At 37.4% G+C, this 24,383-nt stretch overlaps 1 protein-coding gene across 2 annotated transcripts in view; it reads right to left on the bottom strand.

Moving 5' to 3' along the window:
- Positions 1-24,383, bottom strand: part of CACNA2D3 (calcium voltage-gated channel auxiliary subunit alpha2delta 3) — a 397,930-nt gene that overhangs the window by 144,508 nt on the left and 229,039 nt on the right. For both annotated transcript variants that reach the window (XR_010744448.1, XM_066326744.1), the window contains exon 12: positions 185-263. Coding sequence is in view for 1 of the 2 variants with exons in the window: in XM_066326744.1 (XP_066182841.1) it covers positions 185-263 (79 nt within the window). In the remaining variant the exon portion in view is untranslated. The remainder of the gene's footprint in view (positions 1-184; positions 264-24,383) is intronic.

Raw genomic sequence — 24,383 nt, forward strand, 5'->3', positions numbered from 1 at the left:
TTTTTCCTCTTTAAATTGTATGTTACAAGATAATTAAGTATTTTCATTTTCTGGGAAAAAGAAAACAACCCATCCTCTGTGATTAGTTGCCAACAACACCGTATCTGTAGAAGGGTCAGATGTGCAGGAAGGCTCAGCTCAGGGGTTTTGAAAACAAGGATTTCACAGGAGAAGGTTGACAAACCTTTATTAGCACAGGCCATCCACTTCAAGTTATCAGCAAATGCAGCTTCTCTTCCAATCAGATATGTAAAAATACGGACCTGAAAGTAAAATGCAGAAGATCAATCAATTAATAATGGATTTTAAACATATCCAGTGGAACCTCAGATACAGATGTGTAGTTCACAGGAATTCTAAGAAAGTATTACTGGTTAAGCAGTACAGTAGGTTATAAAAAGTATTTCTGGCAGTTATGTCTTCCTGACAAAATGTGGCTTTTCTTCTGTGTAATAGAATGGTTGATCTTTTTGAATGTGTTTAATATCTGACCTTTAACTACAATTATGCTTAATGTGTAATTAGGAATAAACTAAAACCATTGGAATACAAAATGGTATGTTTCAGACCAATCTGTTCTGCACTTATGAATTCAGAAAATTGTTATCATGGAGGGAAAGAGGCACTTAACTAGCAAATACTTCTGTAAATAAAGAATTTGCAACACCAGGCAAGCAAATTCCCCTAGTTTTCAAGGTTCATATGACACTATCATTGTCAACACAGGGACAGGTACTCAGAGGTAGTACTTTACAATCATTTAATTAATTTTCAAATTTAAAGAAAAGACTTGTAGTTTTTTGCATTAGCATTTTTCTTGATTAACAAGTGGTAATATTTGTAAAATATACCAACTTTATGCTAAGTTCCCATAGGTTGTTCTTTTCTCACAGAAGTAGTTTTAAAATACTCTGAATGTCTCCCTCTTTACTGTCAGTTGTGACACTCTATTTTCTCACTGTCTTTTTATCCATTTTCTTCATGGCCACATCCTGTCTCTAGGCATACATAGTGCTTTGTGTTATCATCATGCCTAGAGACCAGATTCCAATCACAAAACTTTTCCCAGTCTCTCAAACATAAAATATGCACAGAACTGAATTGTGATTTATATGGTTTAAAAAGTCTACACACTGATGGTGTAGTGTTGCAAGTTTGAGTCCAACAGCCTGCATAATCCAAGACTCTAAAGAACACAACATTAAACAAAAGAATGGTGCTTTTATACTTTGTTGATTATTATGAAAGCATTAAGAAAGAAATTCTTTGTTCTACAAAGATACATGAAAATGCACAGTGAGATTTATACTCTCAAAATACAGCATAAATCACTGTCATGTTTTATCTTCCTGCAAATGATGCTTGAAAATAGCCTATGATGAGACTGAATACTCTGAGAGATTTATATTTAATGATCTGCTTTAATCTATAATGAATCAAACTAGACTGTGTTCCTAATAAAAGGAGACCAGCCTTATCTAAACAGATGAGCAGTAAGCATGATAACAGGCACAGGCAGCAAAATAACCACAAAAAATAAAATTTCAACAAACTGGTAACATGGATCATTGTGAGGAATGGGCTGTATCTGAGATACTGCTGCAAGGATTTCAATGATTTTTTGCTGAGTATATTTTCTATATCTAGTTTACTTAGTATCTAGCAGTTTTGCTAGAAAATATTTTAAGCATTATAAAAATACTGCTAACTGTAATTACTTGAAAAATCTACAAAACAGAGAGCTAGAAGGTGAGTGACCCAAATTTATGAAGTGCTGTTTCCTTCCCTGTCCCAAGGTATTGTGTATTTTCTCTACACACTTTCCATGGTACATGTTATAGAAGTGATGTTTACTATCATCAGCATGAAGTAAAAAGTCTTTTATACAGTGAAATACAAGTTACACTATAATTTTAAAATACTCCTTCTATATTGCTCATGAATTAATAGAATGGCTCTTATTCGTGGTAGTATTGTAAGAAAACAGCTATGACAGGATCACAGGAAAGTATTTTAGTTAAAATTTAAAGCCACTGGTACTTTCAAGTTTTCCTTCTTCATTGACCTTAAAGACACATTAAGAGGTATTGCAAATATTCTTTAATACTTCATTGAGAATATCCTCAAGAAAAATCCTCAAGATCTGTTCCGATGGAAAACAATTCTGATTATTTCTCTACTTCTAAAAGTTTCATTTGGTCAGGTCATTGAACCCATCAGCATAAATTTAATTCACTGTGAGCTTGCAATGACAAGCATTAACCACACACTGCAGAGGTATCACAGAATCACAGCATTAACTAGGTTGGAAAAGACCTTTGAGATCATTGAGTCCAACCTCGGACCCAACCCAACCTTGTGAATCAGCCCATGGCCCTGAGCGCCACATTCAGGCTTTGCTTAAACACCTCCAGGAGTGGAGACTTCACCAGCTGCCTAGGCAGCCCACTTTTATAAAACAAAGATTTGGCATTTTATTTTCTGCTTTCAGAGACCACAGCAGTGGCTTACCTAATAAATTATTAGAACTGAAACTTACATGAATAATTCTACACTAAAACAAGCTTGGTTCTACACGCATTTTATACTAGTTTTACTCTTCTGTATGGGTAATCTGTGTGATAATTCTGGATGTATAATACCAACAGACAGGAAAAAAGTTACTGTGGCCACAGATTTCTTTACTGCAGAGACATAAAAATATAACTAACTCAGTATTACAGAAATACTACAGTAATTTGGCAAGATAAGTTCAAACCACTTCAACTGCTCTTCCATGGATGAGATCTATGCAGTGATATGCTATGAATGGTGCAAAACAGGGCACACAGCATTGTAATAATCACTGAAATTATCACTGTACTTCGATTCAACACGAGGGATCAGATTTAATATCCATCCATATTCTCAGATCTCAGGCAAGATACATGTTGGTAGGTTAAGCTGTTAACAGTGACCAGCACATTTTTTTCTTGTATATGTGAGGCATATGGAAAATGTGTCAAATCAGTCCTGCTCTGCAAAATGATTCCATGAAATGTTTATTTTACTACAACAACCCTTATATAGCACTAATACTACGTAGTCTGCTGATGAATATGTATAGTACTGAGGCATATGATTGAAATCTCCATAATTAATAATAGATGAGGAAGTATAAGGTGTGTCTGTCTCATTCTGTTGTTTGTATTGGACTTTGAAGCAAATAACAAAATAGAAACTATCAGCTTCAATAGGTATATGCACTGTGCAGACACACACTGATGCACCTATGTCAGTATCTTATGCTACAGCATAAAGTAAGGACACTAAAAATTCCTTTGAATCATATGGAGAGAATGTTTCAGTCAAGGGAGACTGAGTAAATTCAATGTTGTTATGTGCACATCCCTGAAGATCCAGTAACAACATTTACATAGTCTGCATACACTCTGGCTAACTGGGTATAAGCCAAATGAGAAAAACACTTTAGGATATCCAGGTGCTGTGACTGAATCAAGAGACCACTTCCATCAGAGAAGGAATTGGACAGAGGGTGTAAGTACCTCTCTGGCAAAAACATTATAGAAAGAGAGCTCTTCAGTTCTGGGTAGTTTTGAAAGCTTTACAAGATACTTGAAAGAGATACCTGAATCGAAATAGTTTCTATTTCTGACCTGCAAAGTATTATATCCACTGTATAAAGGATTATCATGACCTGTTAGGTTTGGAGAAAGAAAATATTCTCAGAGATGCACTAGTCTTGAACTTCTATATCCTAACTACAAAACTGAAAATTGTAGATGTCAGATTCACCAAACACGAAGCAAAACTTACTCCAAAAGCAAAAACTTTAACCTTTAACCTTTTCAATTATACTTGCTGCTTCTGCACAGTAGGTGCCACAGACTGCTATTTTTTAGCCAATGTTCACAGAATATGGAGTGAAAGCTGAAAGAAACTGAAAGGACAATGGAGCTAGAAACTTTTACAGAGCTTTTGACTTTCTCACTTCATATTTTTCTGAAGGAAGCATTGAATGGCAAAGATTTATTTGAGAGATTAATGTATTTTAATTATATTTAAAACAGCAGCTGTGGAAACTTCCCATATGTTACCTTCTTATTACGTCTCATTCCTGACTGGAAGGGACACTTCTTGGAAAGAGACTCCATTCAGTTCTTCTTCTCACTAAAAGATTGCTACAAAAGCTCAAATGGTTCCAAACTGTAGAATCAAATTCATATTATGCAACCAACTAATTTCAACAGTGCATTTTATGATGGTTAGCTTCTGTGTGCAAGACTGTGGACTCTGGTCCAAACCAGCAGTCCATAGTAAACTAGTGAGAAACACAACACATCAGCAGTTGTCACAAGCTGTGTTGGCAACTACTCCCATCTACACAGCAGAATTAACCAATATTAAGGCATCGAACCTCCAAGCTCAGTAGTTCAGACAAAACTGAGCATAAATCTTATACAGAGTAAAACACCTAAAGCAAAAGCAGATATATAACTGTATATATTATTGGTAATTTTATCTTGCTTTCTCTTTGGTTTTCCAGTCTCTGGTTTTTTACATTTTTGTTGCCTTACCTTAGCACAGATCATGGTTTGGATAAGGGGTTGCTCTCTACTCATTCTTGCAACCCCTCAAATTTTGAATAATAAGAGACTATTGTTAGTAAGTTTCTTGCTTTTACAGCCAGGGAATATTCTGAAGTTTGAACCTTTAAACTCCAGACAGAAGGTTTACATAAAATCTCAGAGATGCATACACTCAAGTGTTAGTGAGGAAAGCTAAGAATGATGACTTAAATGACAGCTATTTCAGTGCTAACCACTTCATCTGAAATATCCACTTAACAGTTCCATCCATTATGTGTGGGCCAATCTGCAGTCCCTGAACTGTCCTCACCTCTGGAACGTCACTGAACTGAACTGCCAGCATAGGGAAGAGAACAGGGACCTTCTCCCATCTCTGTTAAGCAGGACAAGTCAGTCTGCAAGATTCTACACAATGAAACTGTGAATTCACATCTTCGTGCCAAACAGCTGGTAAAACAGTATTTCCAGAAACTTAAAATACCGTGTGGGAGGGGAAATGGGACTTCTGCTTGAAGCTGACAGTGCAGACCTCTGTTTGCAGCTGCAAACTATTTCATGGACACCTTCAGCAAAGTAGTCTTTCCTTTCTGGCTCAGTAAGAAATAAAAATAATCCTGTGGCAAGAGCGATGGAATTTAAGTGAGATAGAGGGACAAAATTCATGTTCCCATAGTTATAATCTATGGTGGTCCAGGAACACCTCAGCTATTCTCTGCATAGAGGAGCAAATGGACTGACTGGGAACAATGGGTCAGTGTGAGACTGAGTGGTTATGTGAACTCCTAAGCAGCCTCACAAAAAATAATTGATTTAACTGTTACAAGGGCTCTCATGGTGGGAGCTCTCAAGACAGCTTTTCATAGGCACCTCATGCTTCCCACCCAACATTACACTGTGCTTGTCACCACTTCCAGATTTGTCTTCAATATCACTCTTTTTCACATAATCTCATTCTCCTAGTTCCCTCTCTCCAGAGTCCTTTTGTGCACCTCACCTCAGAAGACACCAGTGGGAAAATGGGGAATTGATGCTTCTGTTGTTCCCTGTGTTAAGCAGATGGCACAACCCCACATTTTCCTGGAAGGAGCAGTCTGGATACAGCCATAAAGGATTTTGAGAGTCATACTGGATTCACTCATCACAATCAGTAAGATCCACAACAAAAAAATCTGAACAGGTCTCAGGTCTTTGCCCAAGAAACCTTTCCAAATCTAAAAAGGGAAAAAGATTGAACTTGTGAAATATATCAATGAGAGATGTATAATAGGCACTAACTTTTACTGACACACACACAAATCAATCCAAAAGTAAACACAAATTCCAAGTGTAGGCAGTGCATCTGGTTCTTGCAAAGTGCATAATATACAGGGCAGTGAACAGGGATAGGAAAAGAGAAATAGAAATACAAAGTCACTCTTGAACCTTCAGTTTATCTCTAAATGTTTTCATAACTTTTTTTATCTTCATTTTTTATTATGAAGTATCACCAAAGGGGAAAAAAAAAAAAGGCAACAAAACAACTTGAGGATCTATTTGTATTGGTAAGTTAACAGGAAATTCCATTAAGAAAATTATCTAAATGAGCACAGAAAACTCTGCTGAGGAGGGGTGCAAAGCCCTGTGATGCAACATAAGACAGCACTACCCCAGTATCTCCTGTCCTATTAGAGACCTTTGCCCTGTGAGGTGCTGAAAGCCTCAACTTGCAGTGCACTCAGAGCAAGGAAGCCATGAAATTGAAGACATTACCTCATGAAATTGAATCCTGAAATGTTAAGTTACTCAGTAAGAGGTTCTTCATTGTTAATTTTCCTCCTGCAGTATTCAAAATACCTCTTTTGGGAAAGTTTACATTTATACATTTCCTCATTTTTTTCCTTCCTGCAATTGCACACTGCACTCAGACAATTTTTTATAATAATGTTTTGTATTATACTGATATTGAAACTCCATACATGGTACTCTAAAAATGGATAGGAACATTAGCAAAAACAAACTCCAAATAACTGAAATGTCTATGTCACTGAAAAACAAGATGTTGTAGGCAAAGACTGCAAGAAAAACACTCGTCAAGAAGCTGAGCCCTGCTTCTCCAAACATCCACACCCCCAACAGCTCTTGGCATAGACCTACCTCAGAAAATTCAAGCAGGAGAAAAGGAGATGAGTGGTGCAGTTAATCCCCTGGGGTCAGGGGACAGCAGCACTGTGTCACACTCATCTGTGAGGAGCATCTCTGGACCTGCTCTCTAGGTCTAGGGCAGCTGCTGGGAGTTACTTTTGGAAAACTAAAACAAGCCAAATGTTTTACATGACACATCAAGTGAGGATATTTCTTCTAGCCTTGAAAATGTGCTGACATACTTCGCTGATTTACAGAAAATTATAATACAACTGAGGATTTATAAAGAATAATTTCCCACTGTGAAAATTCACCCAATACATAAGAAATATTTCTATCAGGGAGAGATGGGATTATGCTGTTTTATACTGTGTAAGGACAGAGGAGGTGATGAGAAAGTGTCCAGCTCAAGGCATATTAGCACAGGGCTTATTGTTTCCCTAGAAGGGTTTAATGATTGATATAGCTGTGAAAAAAACCAAGACGGGATTTTTACATGGGGCACAACTTTTAGTCATTTTACACATCTTCAGTTATTGGTCACACAACACTGATTAAGATCAGTTCCTTCACAGGTGGCACAAACTGCACAGCAGGAGCTAAACAATAAATAATATGTAAAGATGTGGCAGAGAAAATAGGCTAAATGATAAACAATTTAAGAGTTGGTATTTAAAAGCAAAACAAAAAACTTTCACAAAATAGGTCTAATAAGCATGCAATCCTTTCTAGCTCTCTTTCCTGCTTAGTGTGCAGCATGTGTTAATGATGCCAATAATGCACTAAGTGTGGTACAACAATGTGTAACTTGAATGCACAAAACTCTTCTTAGCAGTTGAACAAGTCAATTTAGCAAAGCGATTTTCACAGATTTTGAGAATATTAAACCTTTTGCTAAGACCACGCCTAGGAAATAACATCCCAAAGACCACTCTTAAAAGAAACCCAAGAAACCTGAGATTACCCCAAATCAACTTGTTGCCTTCAACGTAACTTCTATTTTCAGCAGGAGCCATAACTGTAACAAATTACTTTGAGCCCAATGGGTTGTGTTATAAATATTTCAGATATATAAAGAGTGTGAATAAAATCTTTATAGAGCACCTTCAAATGTTGTATACGTACTATAAATTACTACTGAAGAATTGGTTTAGAAATATTTTCCTGAATTAAAAAAAAATATTTATTCTGCTTTTTGTATCATTCAGCTGGTTCATCCAACCATGGTACAATGACTTCAATCACATGGAGTATAGGAGGGAGAGGAAAACTTTAACTCACTTTTTAAACTTTCAAATGTTACCTGTTCATAACTATGAAAACAAAGTTTTCTACCATAACAATGTTACTATTTCAAAGTAAAACGAAATAGATTTATTGGAGATAGGAACAAATTCTATGCCATCATCTGAAAAGCAAAGGAAACTTTTTATTCCGTTCTTGATTTGCAAGATTCCAGGTCAGTCTTTACAAACCATTAACACGTCAAGCCTAAATGAAGTACTCAAGCATAATTCAATTATACCTAATATTGACATTCTTTAAAATCCTGGAGGGTTTGCTGAAATGTAGAACATACATTTTCTTCCTTAAATGCAAAATAGCAAATTAATTTGTCTGAATGGAGAGAAGGAGTTGGGATTAGAGCAGAAGCCATGACATACCCGACTTTCTTGGACCTAACTGTAGCTCCTGTGGAAAAAGCAGGCTCATGCAATTTCTGCTACTACTCTACTCAACTTTCTTATATATCAACTAATTATTTTGCAGGAATCCATGAGAAAAGATCAAAATCAGACTAAATTCTAAGTAACCAAATACTGCCAAAGTCTCCACTTCTGCTGTTACACAGTTCCAGGATGTAACACAGAACAATGGTAACTCATTTACAGTGTACTTCACCATGCATGGTGCAGACACAGATTAGAGGATGACATAATGGATAAAGCACTGGCCTCTCACCCTTGGGATTTCATCCAGCCTGCAGTCCTATCAGATAATGGGTTTGGCAATCCCCAGTAGTCTCTTTTGGACACTAATCTCCACTACAGAGTCTCTATAATTCATCATATAATTTAATACACCTGGCAACTTTACCACCAGTTCATTTTTTTGTTACATAATGGCCCAAAGTGAAGTCAAGGGTGGTTAATGCTCTGACAACTGGCTATTATCTCCCATAACAGCTGATTTTGAGGGGATTATTGCAGTCATAAACCATTTTATAAAAATTGGCAACTGGGAAAGCAGTGTAAGAAAATAAGGTGATATTTAGAAGTTTTATCACTGATTTTTCTACCAATAGAGTTTCTACCATCCAAAAAATGCTGGAGAGGAAACTTGAGATTAAAGCTACAGATGGCGAGCCAAGAATCTGAGGCCTGAACAAGCTGACAGTCAGAAAGGTTTGACTATTTTGAGGCTACAGATGCCTTTTTGTATTTTTTTTTCTCTACCAAATATACAGCACATTTCTTCTTTATTTTGTCTCAATTATTTGTTCACCTCTTCTCTTTATCAGGATTCTCCCCTTTTCAACTTGAAATACTTCATCACTTTTGGTACTTCAGTTTTAGCTTTGTTCAAAAATGAACAAGAGATTTCACTGCTACCCAGACCAATCACTGAGGATGTAAGTGACCCATGAGATAAGACAAAGGGGAGCTGCACTCATTTTAAGGAAATCAGCTTACTGAAACTGTGGGAAAGCTTGGGAAGATGAGCAGTTGAGGATACAGTCTAAACTAAAATGGCATTTACACACAGTCAAACAGGCAATAGTACCAAGGAACTCATAGTCAAGGGAATTAGCACACACAGCTCCCTCTGGAAATAAATATGGGCCCTGCAAAGTGGTAAAATGGCATCAAAATTTTCACCAGATAAAAGTTAACAGAATGTAATTTTTGTTTGGTAAACATCAGAATATAGAAGGATAATTATAAAAGCTGTAAGGTGCTTCTGGGCTCTCTGGTACATCACAGCTACATCTGTGCAATGTCATTTTTTGTCATGCAGGTGTATAGCAATAGTTGGATACTCTATATTTAATCAACACAATTGCTTTGTAGAATAAATTTCACACCAAAAATAATCATTAAAATGAAGCCAGAGAAATTCAATCCATAGACACTCCTGCTCTGACCAAGAGGCATTACTAAAACATCCAGTTTAATAAAATACAATCCATTTGCAGAAGCTTTACAAAATTGTTTTGAAGTAAGGTTCTGCACTTCATGGCTCAGGATGGCTGTCTGTTGGGGGTTAGGTTTGTTCCTTTTTTTACTCTAAAGAATTTTTTCCCCATAAACTACCAATAAGACCAAGTGTTGGATACTTAACCAAAACAAAGAGGTGGCCAAAGCTCAGAGGGGGAGATAATGGGAGTTTTGGGGCAGGTAAAGCACAGAGCTTGAGGCAGCTGGGCACTCTGGTTTTTTCAGCGTGTGGAGAGAGAGGATGGCTGGGTTGCTGCTTACTGTGAGAGGAGTTCACTGTGGCCAAAGGGGTACAGTCCTGGGAAATCTACCATCATCTGCTCGCCCTGGAAATTCTGAGCTCCTCCACCTGCCCTGCTGGAGCTGGGCCAGCCCTGCTCTGCTGTCCCTGTCGAGATTTCTTCGGCACTGCTCCTCTTGCTACAGTGTGACCCTGCACCCCCTGCCCTGCCAGGACACCCTGCCCCTGCCTGCCAGGACATCCTGCCATCCCAGCTACCAGCCCAGGACTTTGCCACTGTTCCAGCTTGGTGCTCTGAGGATCCTGCAGGGCCACCGAGACCAAAGTGCCCTGGGCTTTTTGTAAAGCAAAGCCCTCAAGGTTCTTGGTACTGTTTGTGTTATTAATGCTGTAGTTGTTGGTTTTGTTTTGCTTTGCTATATACACTAGTAAAGATCTGCTATTTCTATCCCCAAATCTTTGCCTAAAAACCTCTGACTGCAAATTTATAATTGGAAAAAGGAGGGGTGGTTTGCATTCTCCATTCCAAGGGAAACTGCAGCTTTCCCTGGCAGACACCTGTTGTCCCAAACCAAGACATTGTCTTTTTTCATGCAGGCTTGAACTAAGCAAGCTTTCCTTCAGCAAAAGGAGACATAAATCCCCCTGGTCTGTGCTTGGAGCCAATAATTTTAGGTAAAAGTCAATGTGGTGCTGATCTCCACTCTGTAAGCCTAGGTTCTGTATAGCTGAATTTTATGATAGGTTTTATACTGAGTTCAGCAGTAGAAGTTTCACGTCCTAAGAATCCAACTTGCAACAAAAAGATTTTCATAATGTAGCACAGAAAACTGTATGAAGTCTACTGAGAGAATGCAAAGAATTTTGTGAATTGTAGATGTAACCGAATCATAGAATGTGAGCTGGAAGGGATCCACAAGGATTATCAGAGTCCAAGTACTGGGCTGCAGAATCACACCATGTTCCTGAGAATAAAACTGAAGGCTCACAAGAACAGGAAAAAGTTTGTGCATAGAATTTTAGGATCACTTTACGTGTTTATTGAAATACAAAATCAGCCAAAGCAGAAGAAGCTGTAAATGCAGATGCTGCTGTGATGGAAGAGCAGACCCACTGTTTGGTAAACTCTGGTAGGAATGCATGTTTATTGTTGGACTTCCTGTGAGTAGAAACACTTGAACTTCTTTAAGAAAATCTTTCTGAAAATGCTGAGTTATTGGATAGAAAAATGAATGAGATTTTACACGAAACCTGTCTGCTATGCTGAAAAATATTTAATCCTTCAGACACTATGTATATACACCCATGAATTGTTTGAACCTTCAAAGTGCTACAGCAAGAACATAATATAGACATGAAATTCCTTTATCTTGACATTTTAACCAACTGAAGGCAATTGCTGCTCAGACTGTCACAATATACCAGTCAGTATTAAATTTGCTATGCCTTTAAGTTTATCTTTGATTAAAAATTAAATGTACTTCTTCTCTATAATTTTTGTAGCCCTAAAGCATCCATGTGTTCTCACTGTTAAGTGAAGTCAAACTAAATATTTAATACACCATTCTAATTAGCTACAAACTATTACCTGATTTAAGTCTGTAAATGAATGTGAAAAGACTCTGGAGGCCTAATGTTAACCTTCATCCACTCCAGTTATATGAGAGAAATTACAGGCTCTAATTAGACTCCTTAAACTGCAAAGAAATAGAATTTTCATAACCAGCTTATTAAAAAACGAAGACCCCCTTGGGACAGGGCAAATTGCTTCTACCCTGATCCGCTTATCCTTGTACAACACCATACAGAAGACTCATGTCGTCTGACTTGCAGCTCATATTTCTCCCAAATTAATGAGCACTCAAATTATTCCAGCTGCCCCCTTGGCACAGGGAAAAATTGAAAATCCATGGCTGCCAAGTGACGCGTACAACCCAGCTGCTAAATAAAATGTGCTTAAGGCGACACAGCTGTCGAGGTGACTATTTACATTAAAATAAGTCCATGGATACAGAACAAATGTCTAAAGACAGAAACAGTGTACAGCACTTTGTTTAACCCTTGAATTTAACCAGGTCACCAAAATTTGCAGCATCATTTACAGGCTAAAGGGAAGTGTGTGGTCTTTTGACCTTATGATTTATTTCTTCCTATTTGTCTAATCTTGGAAAAATTCTGATTTTTTTCTGAAAAACAGGTAAATTCAGAGGAATCACATTAAAGAGTAGAATTCACATGACAGAAAGGACATCTGATTTTTTAAACAACCCTACTTGAGAAAAGTATGGAAAGTTTAACTCCATCTCCTGCTCTCCAAACATGTGCAATGTGACAATAAGCAAGATCTTTCAGGCAGCAGAATGAAAATGATACTTGCAGAATTCTCAAGTATCTGTAAGAACACAGACTTGTGGAATCAAAAAGAGACAATTACATTTTTTTTTGCCTTAACCTACACAGGCTGCCAACTCACTTCCACATGAAACTGAGGATACTGGGTATCATCTTTGAAATACTAAATAGTGTAAAAACTCTGTTCTCAAAGAGTTAAATGTATTATAAAATACTCTAGGATGCTGTGATTCATAGGCCACATTTTGATGTTTTATAAACCATGACCATAACCCAGCTGACACGAATAGCACTGTGCCCATTGAACATATGCCTTGAAATAATAGGGGCCAGTGCAAAGTTTCTTTTTACTAATCAGGATTACTTGGCCAGAGGACACCTTGGATCTAGGACCAAAATCTAAATTCAAATTTTTACAGTCAAAAACATTTGCTTTGTTCAGCAAGTACATGTGAGGCCCAAGCCATAACAAAATGTGTGTGCAAGCAAATCCTAACAAGAATTGTACAGAATCCAACTGTAGAGAAAGTTCAATTAGTCAAAGGTTTATTTATTTCAGTCTTCACCAGACAGTTTAATTTGAGTAGTTACTGTGACACAAGCATTTTTAACTACGGGATTAGGAGCTGAGGTCATATTTGGAAAAACTGGTAGATAAGTAATATGTGTTTGAATCAGTGAAGCCTGATGAGATTTCCCATGTATTGTTGAAGAAACTAATGAAATAATCTTTAAAATAATAGTGAATAATTTTTAAGATCTGTGGGTAGCAAAGGAAATGCCAAGGACAAGAAAAGGGAAACTTGTTTTTAAATATTGTCAAAGCCAAGGAAGAAGAATTGTAGAATCACTTCCTAAATTTTACTACCCAAAAAGACACTAGCAGAAGTGATTAAACAATTAATTTGCAATCACATACAACACAATAATGTGGAAAGAAACGGCCAGCATCAATCTAAGAGTGATTCTGTTTAACCAATCTTATTTCCTTTCATAACAAGTGTCTTTTGTACTACACAGGTGAAAAGAGGAGGAGGAACATATCCTGATTAAATTCTCTAAATATTTTTAGAAGTATGGCCATCCTGACCAATCCTGGACTCATGGGCAGCATACCATCCATGAGAGCTTCCAACTGGGCCTGATAAAAATAAGATACAGCATATTATGTGCTCAGTGATGCTGTTTCCCTCCAAGGACTCCAAGCCTAACAAAATGAACATAAGGAAAAGGCACTTCTCAGACAGATGTGCTCTCAAAGTGGATTTATAATTGTCATGTTAGGAAGAGAATTTGGAAGAGTGGGGAAAGATCTGGCCAGTACCAAGTGCAATTTAATAATTTGATTCAGGATTTAGATGAAGGGAACTCTTAAAAATTTGTCAAATGACATGAAGCCTGGAAGTCATTCCATGCCCCTTGGAATATAGAATTAGGCCATATAGAAGAAGGCTAATGGCACCCTGCCTTGTGTCAGGAATAGTGAGTGACCAGCAGGAGCAGGGAGGTCATTCCTGCCCTGTACTCAGCACTGCTGGGGCTGCACCTTGAGTGCTGTGCCCAGTTCTGGGGCCCTTAGTTTGGGAAGGACATTGAGTGCTGTGTCCAGCTCTGGGTGTCTCAGTTTGGGAAGGACATTGAGACACTTGAGCACTTCCAGAGGAGGCAGTGAGGCTGTCAGGGAGCTGGGGTTGTTTAGCCTGGAGAAAAGGAGACTCAGAGGTGATCTTATTACTCTCTACAACTTCCTGAAAGGTGACTGTGGTCAGGTTGGGGTTGGTCTCTCAACTGAGAGAATGTTAGGGCACAGTCTTAAGCTGCGCCAAGGGAAGTACAGGTTGGATATTAGGAAAAAGTTTTTTATGAAAGGAGTGGACTGGTCTGCCCAGGGAGGTGGTAGAGTCACAATGCCTGGATGTGTTTAAAGAAGATTGGATGTGGCACTTGGTGCCATGGTTTAGTTGAGGTGTTAGAGCTGAGTTGGACTCAATCTTGAAGGTCGCTTCCAACCTTGTGATTCTGTGAGAATTCAAAATAGTATTTGGGAGCAACAGAAACAGTCTGAAATTAACAGGATTAAATTTGTGTCAAATAAGTATGTCATTAGGAGGGAAAGTTCTAATTCATGGATTAAAGATGAGGAAGAACTTAGTGGAGCAGCAGAAATAGATCTAGATTTCTGAAAGAAATTCATTGTGAGTCAAAAATGGCAAAGCACTTCAATAAAAGCAAGTATCAAACACTTCCTGGATGTAGCCCTAAAAGAAATGGCAATATGTACTTGACATAAATGCAAGATAAAGGAAGTGAGAATTGAAAAAAAGCTTTAGCTGGACTTAGTGTGTACTGCAGGGCCCAAGACAGTTAGAAAGGTCTGTGATAAAGGAGGAAACCTGCATGTACAAAAGAACGGGGTTTTTTTTACTTACCATTAGCTATCCTAGGTAATATTAAAAGCACTGTAACTGAAAATGTCATCCAACAGTAAAATACATTTTACATAAGGCTATAGACATTGTAACATAATGGTAATCTTAGTTAAATAAAAAAAACAGGTTTGCTTCATCATTCTCTGACTGTGTCCTGAACAACTCATTTAAGGATTTTACCTGAGGGTGACCCCAGGTACTGTGGTTAACCCTTTTACATTGTAAACAAAACAGTGAGGGTTTTCACCTGTCAATTTGAATTCCTCCATGTTCCAATATTTGCTTGCTAAACATCAACAACAGCAGTTGAGCTGTTTGTGAAGAAATACTTTGGCTTTTTTTAATCTGATACTAGAGAGAACAAGAATGAAGACTTGAACTACTGTGGACATTAAATATGAAAGGCAGCCTAGAGAGGTTCATCCTCTGAGTTCAGAACTAAGTAAGCCTCTTCTCTAACGTGACTCACAAGCTATGCTCTAAGTCCTGTAGTTAATTATAAAAGCATGTTCTGCTTGCTCTCTCCGTTTTCACTGCTGGTTTTCCATTGTCCAAACCATCTAAAAGTATGCAGTGATGTCACCATATGTATCATGGAGAAGAAAAAACAGATGAACACTCTATAAACACTCTTCAGTCTTAAAACATGTAGCCTAAACAAAGTGCTTCCTCCTCCTTCGTTTAGAGAAACATGGGAAGAAGGAGAACCGAGAACCAAAATGAGGACATTGAGCACCAGCACACTTACATTGAACTTGCATTTGACATTAGGAGACATAGGAAAGTTAAGTTAGTGGTGAAAAATGGGGAACTCCAAATTAAAGGATACAAATAATTAATTTTGCAGGAAGATTTTTGATGCTGAGAAACTGATTTCTTTAAAATCTTCCTGACATTTTACATCACTGTATTTATCTTTCCTTCAAGCAATCTTTTCTGAAGAATAAAACTCAATCTATTCAAAAAGATCCTTTTTCTGACATTTTACTGCCTCCATCACAATGCCCATTACAAGATCTAAAATCAAATAGCGATTCCCAGCTCTAATACATTCTAACACATACCTAAAATCCCTCTAATCATTCTGTAACTTTTTAATGCAGTATCTTAATGCTGCAGAAAAACTAAGAGAGTCTTGGAGGAATGTAAAGACAAAAGAACAGAGTAATGCCCTCAGTGCCAAGAAGACAAGAGAAAGAATGGAAGTTGGAAAACAAGACAAAGACAGGATTATAGAATAAAATAGTTTACTTCAGGAGGAAGACAGTACTTCTGAGAATTGTGAAGGGCAGAGTTGTAAAAATTGCAAACTGCATTGAAACTGAGACATTGAGAGCTCTTAGTGTGATGAAAAGAATAAACATCATTAATGCAATATCAGGCAACACAAGGACACAGTGCTCAACTGAGACACAAACAAAATGCAATAGAAAAGATTAGGATGTCAAGATCTGAGCCTAAAATTATATTGTACTCTCTACGTTATATATATATATATGACATCATATATACACCTACACATGACTTCATATAAAATGAGAGCAACAGGCAAACACTAAAACACAGAAGAGAGAACAGAACATGTAAGCATGCAAGCTTTTTCTATAAAGTGTGCCTTAGGAAAGGGAAAACTAGCATGCAACAGATTAAGACAGATTTTATTCAACCTTTTAATGAGACAGTCAAAAGAGGAAAAGGGGTTATTTAATCAAAGGTAGAATTAGGTTAATTAAGCCAGACGACATTGAACACATGGATTTAAATCCCTGCCCAGCTGAACCTGAGAATTCAGGGGCCCTGCAGTAGGGACAGCTGGCACAGAGGGAGAGTGGATCCCGCAGGATGGATCCTTCACCCTGGCCCGAAGAGACAAGAAATGCAGGTGAGAGCCAGAGGAAAAGGAATGACCAGCTGGGGGCAATGAAGCTCCAGGAACCCTGGCTGATGCCAGAGCAAGAAAAATATAGCTCCACTAAAATTGCTTGCCAATCTGTCCATTATCCCCTTCCTGTTCTTGTGTCCAAGTCCACAATTCCTTTGGGCTGGCCACTGCCTTTCCCTCCACAGGAAAAACATTTGGTGTCTGTACTGTTCCCTGTCACCATCACGCACAGCATTTAAGGACTGCTATATTTAAACAGTGATCTGAAATAAAGATATCTGAACTGAAAACAACAATTATTCTTGAATAAACCCATACATGGAAACTTAATTGAGAGTACAAATTCAGATCTTATCAGTTTAATCTCCTTGGAAGGCATAAGGATAAGGATACCTGCATGTAAAAATTAAAAAACCTCACTCAAATTTTTATTAATAGACATTTCTCAGTATTGCCACACTTAGCCTGTGGTGCTCTCTGTGCTAAGAAGATACAACATGTACTCGTAAATCCCCTGAATGTTCCTTGGAAGAAGGGGGATAGAAAGCACCTTTATTATTTAGGCCTTGTAACATTTACCCTGACGTCAGCCATCCTGCTGACATGAAGCACACAATTATGTTACCATTACAGTCACTGAAATCAGAATTTGTGTTCTCAGATTCTTCTGGACAACTGATTTTTTATTTATTTATTCAAAGTAAAAAAAAAAAAATTACTTGAAGATTATCCACTTTAATAAAACTTCCTATCTTCTTAAGCTCCACCATGCTGAAATCCAATAAATGAGATAGAGGCCCAGTGTTTTGCTGAACCAGAACACGTACAAAGATCACTCAAGTACAGGAATCTCACAGAAGAATAAATACAATTTTCAAATAACAGTGCATTCACTTGAGACAGCATACAGACACTTTCATCCCTCAGTTTATAGTTGCCAACTTTGACACATCAGATTTCATTTTCAGAGCAACCCAGCAGCCCTAATGATGCAGTTTAGAATGGACATGAAGCACCCACTATAGTCAGGTGACACTTACTGCAAATACAAGCCACACACCAATCTGCATGCTCTTTCCAAACCCTTTTTTTTTTCTGGAAAGCTATTGAAGAGCTTTTATTTTCAAATGCCTTCTCCAACAGTGTTCCTGTTCCTAACTCTTAACATCACCTTTCAGTGTAGTTGTTCTATGTCAGACATTTTCTAAGATGAGGTATGCTGCTAGAATTCTGTAATTTCCCATAACAGCAGATTTCCTCAACTAATATTTTTCTGAAAGCAACACTAGAAATAGATTAAGTATATAAGTGTTAAACAAAATTCAATGCATTCCTTAGACAAGAGAAGTACAAGAGGTCTCTAAATACCCCAAAAATGTTAGCACTGCAGGGGAGCTGCACGTGGACTACTAAAGCACTTTCCTTTATTTGTTGTGATTGTGCATATGGAGCCATTAGTCTCAGTCACCTGCCTCAACTCTCCTCAGCCAGCCAGTGCTATTGATTATCTGGGCCACTGGCAGAGGCAGATTAGGACAAGGCTGACACTTTGCCGGCTGATGTTGAATCAGGAGAAGACTCACAAGATGCCAGTACACTTCAAGGAAGAAGCCAGCTTATGTACAGAAAAGGATGTCTTCCCTTTCCCTGCAGTGTATTCCTACATTTGTCACACACATCACTGACTCAGGGGCTGCACCAGCTCCCCCAGCTGCCCTGGAACCAGCAGCTGAGCCCATGCAAAGAGAGCTTTCTGCACGGGCAGCTAGCCAGGGAATTGCTACCATTTGTTTCAGATGTTACCCTTTCTACCATCACTCATTTTCTCAAAGCCAGGTTATGGCACCATATTCCACACAGAAAAGTGTCTTGACTCAGTTCAACAGTACAGGACAATAAAGAATATAATTTCTACATTAACTTCAAAATGAAGTTTGAATCTTTCAGTCCCAATAATTTGAACGACGTCTATTTGAGAGTCTCATCAGGATTACTCCACTTGTAAAAGTGTTGAAGCTGCCCTGACCTTAATTCACAGGAGGTTTGCAATAGAGCATTTTACATTAGAAACTCTTGTTCCACCATCAGCCTGAAATTGTCCAGAACCAATGACCTTCATAAAAACATAATAGAAGAGCCTTATTATGGAGACTTTGAGCAAAGTGAGTCCCTCAAACACACACAGACAGGAAAAGAGTTTGCTGTTCTGCTGGCAACTTAATATTGCTTTAGCTGGTTTATGCAAGGATGCCCAAGGCATTTTACTATTACCTATATAATAAAAATGTAATAACAACTTTATAGAAGGCTCAATAATTGGATAGGTGAATTCATTGACATTTTGCCTCAGGAGATATTGGTTGAATTTTACACCACTCAGAAAACTGACACCCAGACAATAAAGAATAATGCAGGGATGTGGGATTCAAAGGCCTAAAATCTGTTCTTTTTCCTGATGGTAATGTACAGAAAGTGTCTGCACAGGTCTGTCTAATGTCCTGTTCACAGTGACTCAGTAAATGAGGAGCAAATTTTCCCATTTGGGGCTGTCTTTTTATATGAATATACATTATTACTAAACATCACAGAAACAAAGAATGGTATGAAAAAACAGAATTTGTGTCTACCAAGAATGTCTGTGACTATCAGAGCAGCATGTAGGTATGAAGATTAACCAGTGTGACACTACAAGAGAGAAATGTATTTTAAGTAGCTGATGCTATTTCTGGCTTACTTCATGCTAACATTGATCCACTTCCATGACTGCTAAATAAAACCAAAATAATAACTAATGGGTTTTTTTAAATAACCATTATTTTAAAATTAAGATGCAACATCCTTCACAGAAAAAATTAAAAAATACAGTTCCACTTGAAAGGATTCAGGCAAATGAAAACAGTGAACAAGAAAAGTACTTCAGTGTTTGAATTTTAGCCCAACCTGTGCCTAGATACTGGTACTCAGTACTGACCAGTGAACCCACATGTGAATTTGCTATAAAAAATTCAGATTATTGTGCAGTCTGTTGTTTTGACAGCTATTTTAAGCAAGCAGTCATGGATTCATGTTACTTTCCTACTGAAATTTGTTATCAGCAACAATAATTTATCTGATAAATTTTATTTGCATTGGATTTTATAGGGCCACTTTAGCCTTTAAGGTGTCTAATAAAGCAGAATTGAGCTTACCATCTGATTGTATAATGTGTGGCATTTTCTCCCTTACTCTTAAAAAGAAATCCTTACTTTTCACCCTTTCTTCAGTCTAATGTTTATTTCCAGGATCTCAAAGCAGATTGTTCAATTTCGTCCTGCTCATTGCTTTAAAACTTTGGTTTTTTCCAGTCCATTCAACTAAAAATTAGTAACTTTAATTTTGCCAACAAAGAATTGCAAGTGCTGTACTCAGATTTACATTTATCAGGATAGACATTTTCTTCATCTGTTTTTGCACAAGCCCTATTGTCTCACCTTGTTAAAGCCCTTTTTTCCCACTGAGGTAATTTTCTGTTGACACTCATGATATTTCTGCCCTTGAGTACTCAGTAGAATTATTTATCTGCTTAACTGCTTGCTGTGCTGTCCTGGATGGCACAACACAAAACTTCACAAAAAACCAAACCCCTAAATAGCAAAATCACATAAAAACCAATATGTCTCACATTAGAAAACTACACAAATGCCCTAAGGTCTTTTAAGAATAAAATTCACAGTCAAAATTACAATTCTCAAAAAATAAATTTAGTTTCCAAAAGATAACCCAAAGCCAGATAATCAGGATTTCAATTATGCTATTAGTACAAAGCAAAGGAAGCAAATTTTCACATGTACACTTCATGTCAAATATCTCATGCCAAATTTTACCTTATTTCTTCAGGATTAAAATCACCACTGCTATTCCATGCCATTTCTCCCACCTAGCAAATCACAGAATATTTCCATATAAAAATAGCCATTATAGGCATTGATCAAAACTTTAATTTACCAATGTGCTTTCATTTACTAACTCCAGAGCCACTTTACAAACAAAATGAGTAACAGCTGATTTTCAGTCCAGGTTTCACTGTTTGATGAAACTACTGAAACAGCTGAATTGTTTATCTCTAAGGGCTAGAGAAAATAATGTATCTACTCTTCAGTTTTCCTTTGCCTGTGCCTATCTCTTTCTTTAAATAATAAGGCCTTTTTAACCTTTGATTTTGTTTAGGAGTTTGAGAATCAGTATGTTAAAACTGTATTTCTAGTTAAGATTACAATTCCACCATGACATTTTGTCAGGATTTATTTCATTAAAAGGATTCAAAATGTGTTGAATTTATTCAAAGTTAAACTGTGTCTGATCTGAAACCAAAAGAAAAGCTGCATCACCACATCTCCTTATGGTCTCTAATTAGCAGGGGGGGAAGAATTTTAAATGCTCAGCCAATTCAAAAGCTATGAGGTTGAAAATAAAAGAATTGCTGAAGACTTGGGAGAGTCTGTTTCAATGTTGATTCCCCACCAAGAACTCACCAGCTGGATAAAACTTCAGAATCTCCTGTGAATAAAATGTTTAGGTTATGTCTTAACTTACAAACATGCATTTTAAGGCATCCTGTCCTAAAAGATTTAATTGATCTGTCCCCTGTCCAAATAGCAGTCCCCACCTTCTTGCATACTTTGGCATAGGTTGTGGGTGCTAAAACTGCACCTTTCATGCTCCTCTCCTCAATCAACACATAACCCATTATAAACATCTCAAAGTCCAGCCTGGCAGCTATCCCAAATGCTCCAATCAAAGACATTTTGTTCAGGTTTATCCATTCAGTGTCAGGTTTATTTTTGTTATTTTTTATGGTGATTTTTGTCTCTGGTAGCTGTAGAGATCTCAGAATCAAATGCACCACTAATCTAAACTCTACAGGCAACTATTTATTCATTTCAATCATATATTAAAACTCGTATGCAAAGCTTTGGCTCCACTGACACAGCCTCCATGTGCCACTTCATTTTCAACAGGTCAGACTCCCCACATGTTGCCCATTCAACTGGGGTACCAAGAAGATAAATAAAATGAACTTATACACACAGAACTGCAAAAAATGTGCAAAATTGGTGGGTTTATTCATCCCTTCATTTAAAAGAAAGCCAAGATATGCAAAAGCTCAAAGGCTCTAAGCAATGTGTTACCCTGAAAACAAGGCAGGACAGAAAGTCAGATCTCATCTCTAAGCCAGGGTCTTCCATGCCTTTTATTTGTTCAAATACTCTGTGTTTTATACATGGAGAAGATTTCATATATAGTGTTTGCAATCCACAAAATTCACAAAACACCAACATCTGGGTGAAACTAAGGAGCAGAACACATAAAGGGAACAGTGTGAAGTTTTTCAGGAACGAAGTTCCTCACCACAAACTCTCCTGGGAATTTTTTATCTGACTTTACAAGGTAGATTACAATCACAATGTATCACAGGGGAACTTGAATGAGAAATTTCTCTTAAAATCTACAGGTTGTGGTATCAGGCTCCCAAATAAACTTAGGTAAATATAGAGATATATATGCACAGAATTTTTTGTAGGAAACATAACATTAAAGGACAAAGAATTTTGGGAAGCTTTCTGCAAAGTAGAAACTTCTTTTCTGGTTGGCAACTACATGTATTGTATCAAATAATTACTCCAAATATTGAGCAACACTGCTGCTTGCTTCAGAGACAGTGGGACAAGGTCTTTATACTGGAATTCATAAATCTTGGTCATGAGACTTTGTACAGATATACACAAATATTTCATTTAATCACCTGGAATTATTTTCATGAATACACTGTACAAACCCAAATTCTCCACCCAGTCCTTCCTTGTCTGTTCATCCAGGAAGTTTTTCAAGCACATTTTAAGGCCACTGAGCTATATATGCCTGCTGTGTACCCAGTTTTTCATCTGCTCTCAAAAAGTCAGAAATGTCACCTCTTCTTTCTGATTTTATTTTTCCTTGCAAAGAACAAGAAGGGAAAGACCTTAAGCTGGCCTCAGATACTCTGTATGCTGGGCAGCTGGTGGAGCAGAAAAAGATCCCAGATCCTGCATCACTTTCTGATGCAATCTCTGCATCCTGAGGGGATGATACATCCAGTGCCTTCATCCCATCATGGAGTCGAACTGCCAGTGATACGTGAGCTGATGAGAAATTCACAGTCTCCTGACACACAGCTTTGTCCTAAAGGTTTGTCAATGCCACAGTATTATTTCTAAAACTTATGTAATGTGGAAGGTTCAAATGGTTTGCCCTATCACTACCCTTCCATTGTAAGTGTGTGGTGCCAGATTATTTCTAGGCACCCTGAGGTCAAATAAAATTTAGGCAGTTCATGAGGACAGTAAGGTTAAAAGGTTTTAGGACTCAGTGAAATTACTTATCGAAATGGCAAACTCACACACAAGTAAACAAACAAGATCACAAATTAAAATGCATTTCACAGAAGACTCTCAGAATATTCCCAGTGCACAAAGCTAAGCACATACTTAAGCCTTTTCAGCTCATCCTAACATAAAACAGAAACAATGTCAAAAGATAAATAAAAAGAAAGTTAAGACTGAATCAGTTGCACTTGGTTTTGTATTTAATGTATGCTTCATAATCATGAGTAATTAATGAACAGTAATTGCATTTCTCTCCTAATTACTTGTTAATTAATTGAATTTACAGTGGACATTATTATGTGAACATTGGGTAATCTTCCACTGACTGCAGCAATGTAGCAGTATCTTTTAAGATGTATCTTCACCTCATTTTGGATTAGTGAGCCACGATTTTTTAATGACATCTACTATTAAGGGTTCTTAATTTCTGAATAATGCCTTTTAAGAAAAAAAAAGTAAATATTAATTAACTATTGAAGTAAAAGCTGTAGGTAATATGAATAAAAAAATTTAAAAGCAAAATATGTAAAAGTCACATGAAAAATAGTCACTATTTTTCCTCTTTTTTTGTAACTGTACAGATTAAACAGTTTGAACTATGAAAAAAAAAAAAAAAAAAAAAAAAAAAAAAAAAACACACCACAACGGAATCACAGCTTGAAGCTGAGTAAAGGCTTAGTACATACCAGCAAGAATCAAACCCACAAATGTTGAAAACTACCTGTCTTTAGAGCCTAGACCACTTCCCACTACTCTGCAAACCCCCTTCACTCCTCCATCCCACCTTCCCAATGGGACAAAACATTGCTCACTGCTTGCTTCAGTGACTATTTACCTGGTGACCAATTTATAGCTTCAAGAATTAGCCAAAACTACTTCACATCAAATCACATGAATATTAGGTTTGAGAAATCTCCTGCTATTATTTAATTATCACATAAACAGGGTTTTTGTTTAAAAACTTTTTAAACAGGTTCCTGTCTATGTATTTCAGGGAGCCACTAGAAAAATGCAGTTCTCCCTCCACCCTTTATGAGCAAAGTTGCTGCAGGATAAGGCTCCCCATCAAAACTGACAAGTACTAACCCAAGCAGTTCCTTCTGCCCTCCTACTCCTTCAAAATGTCAAGCATGCAATGTAAAACTTGAGC

The sequence above is a fragment of the Sylvia atricapilla genome, chromosome 11 (genome assembly GCF_009819655.1).
Source record: "Sylvia atricapilla isolate bSylAtr1 chromosome 11, bSylAtr1.pri, whole genome shotgun sequence".
NCBI lineage: Eukaryota > Metazoa > Chordata > Aves > Passeriformes > Sylviidae > Sylvia > Sylvia atricapilla.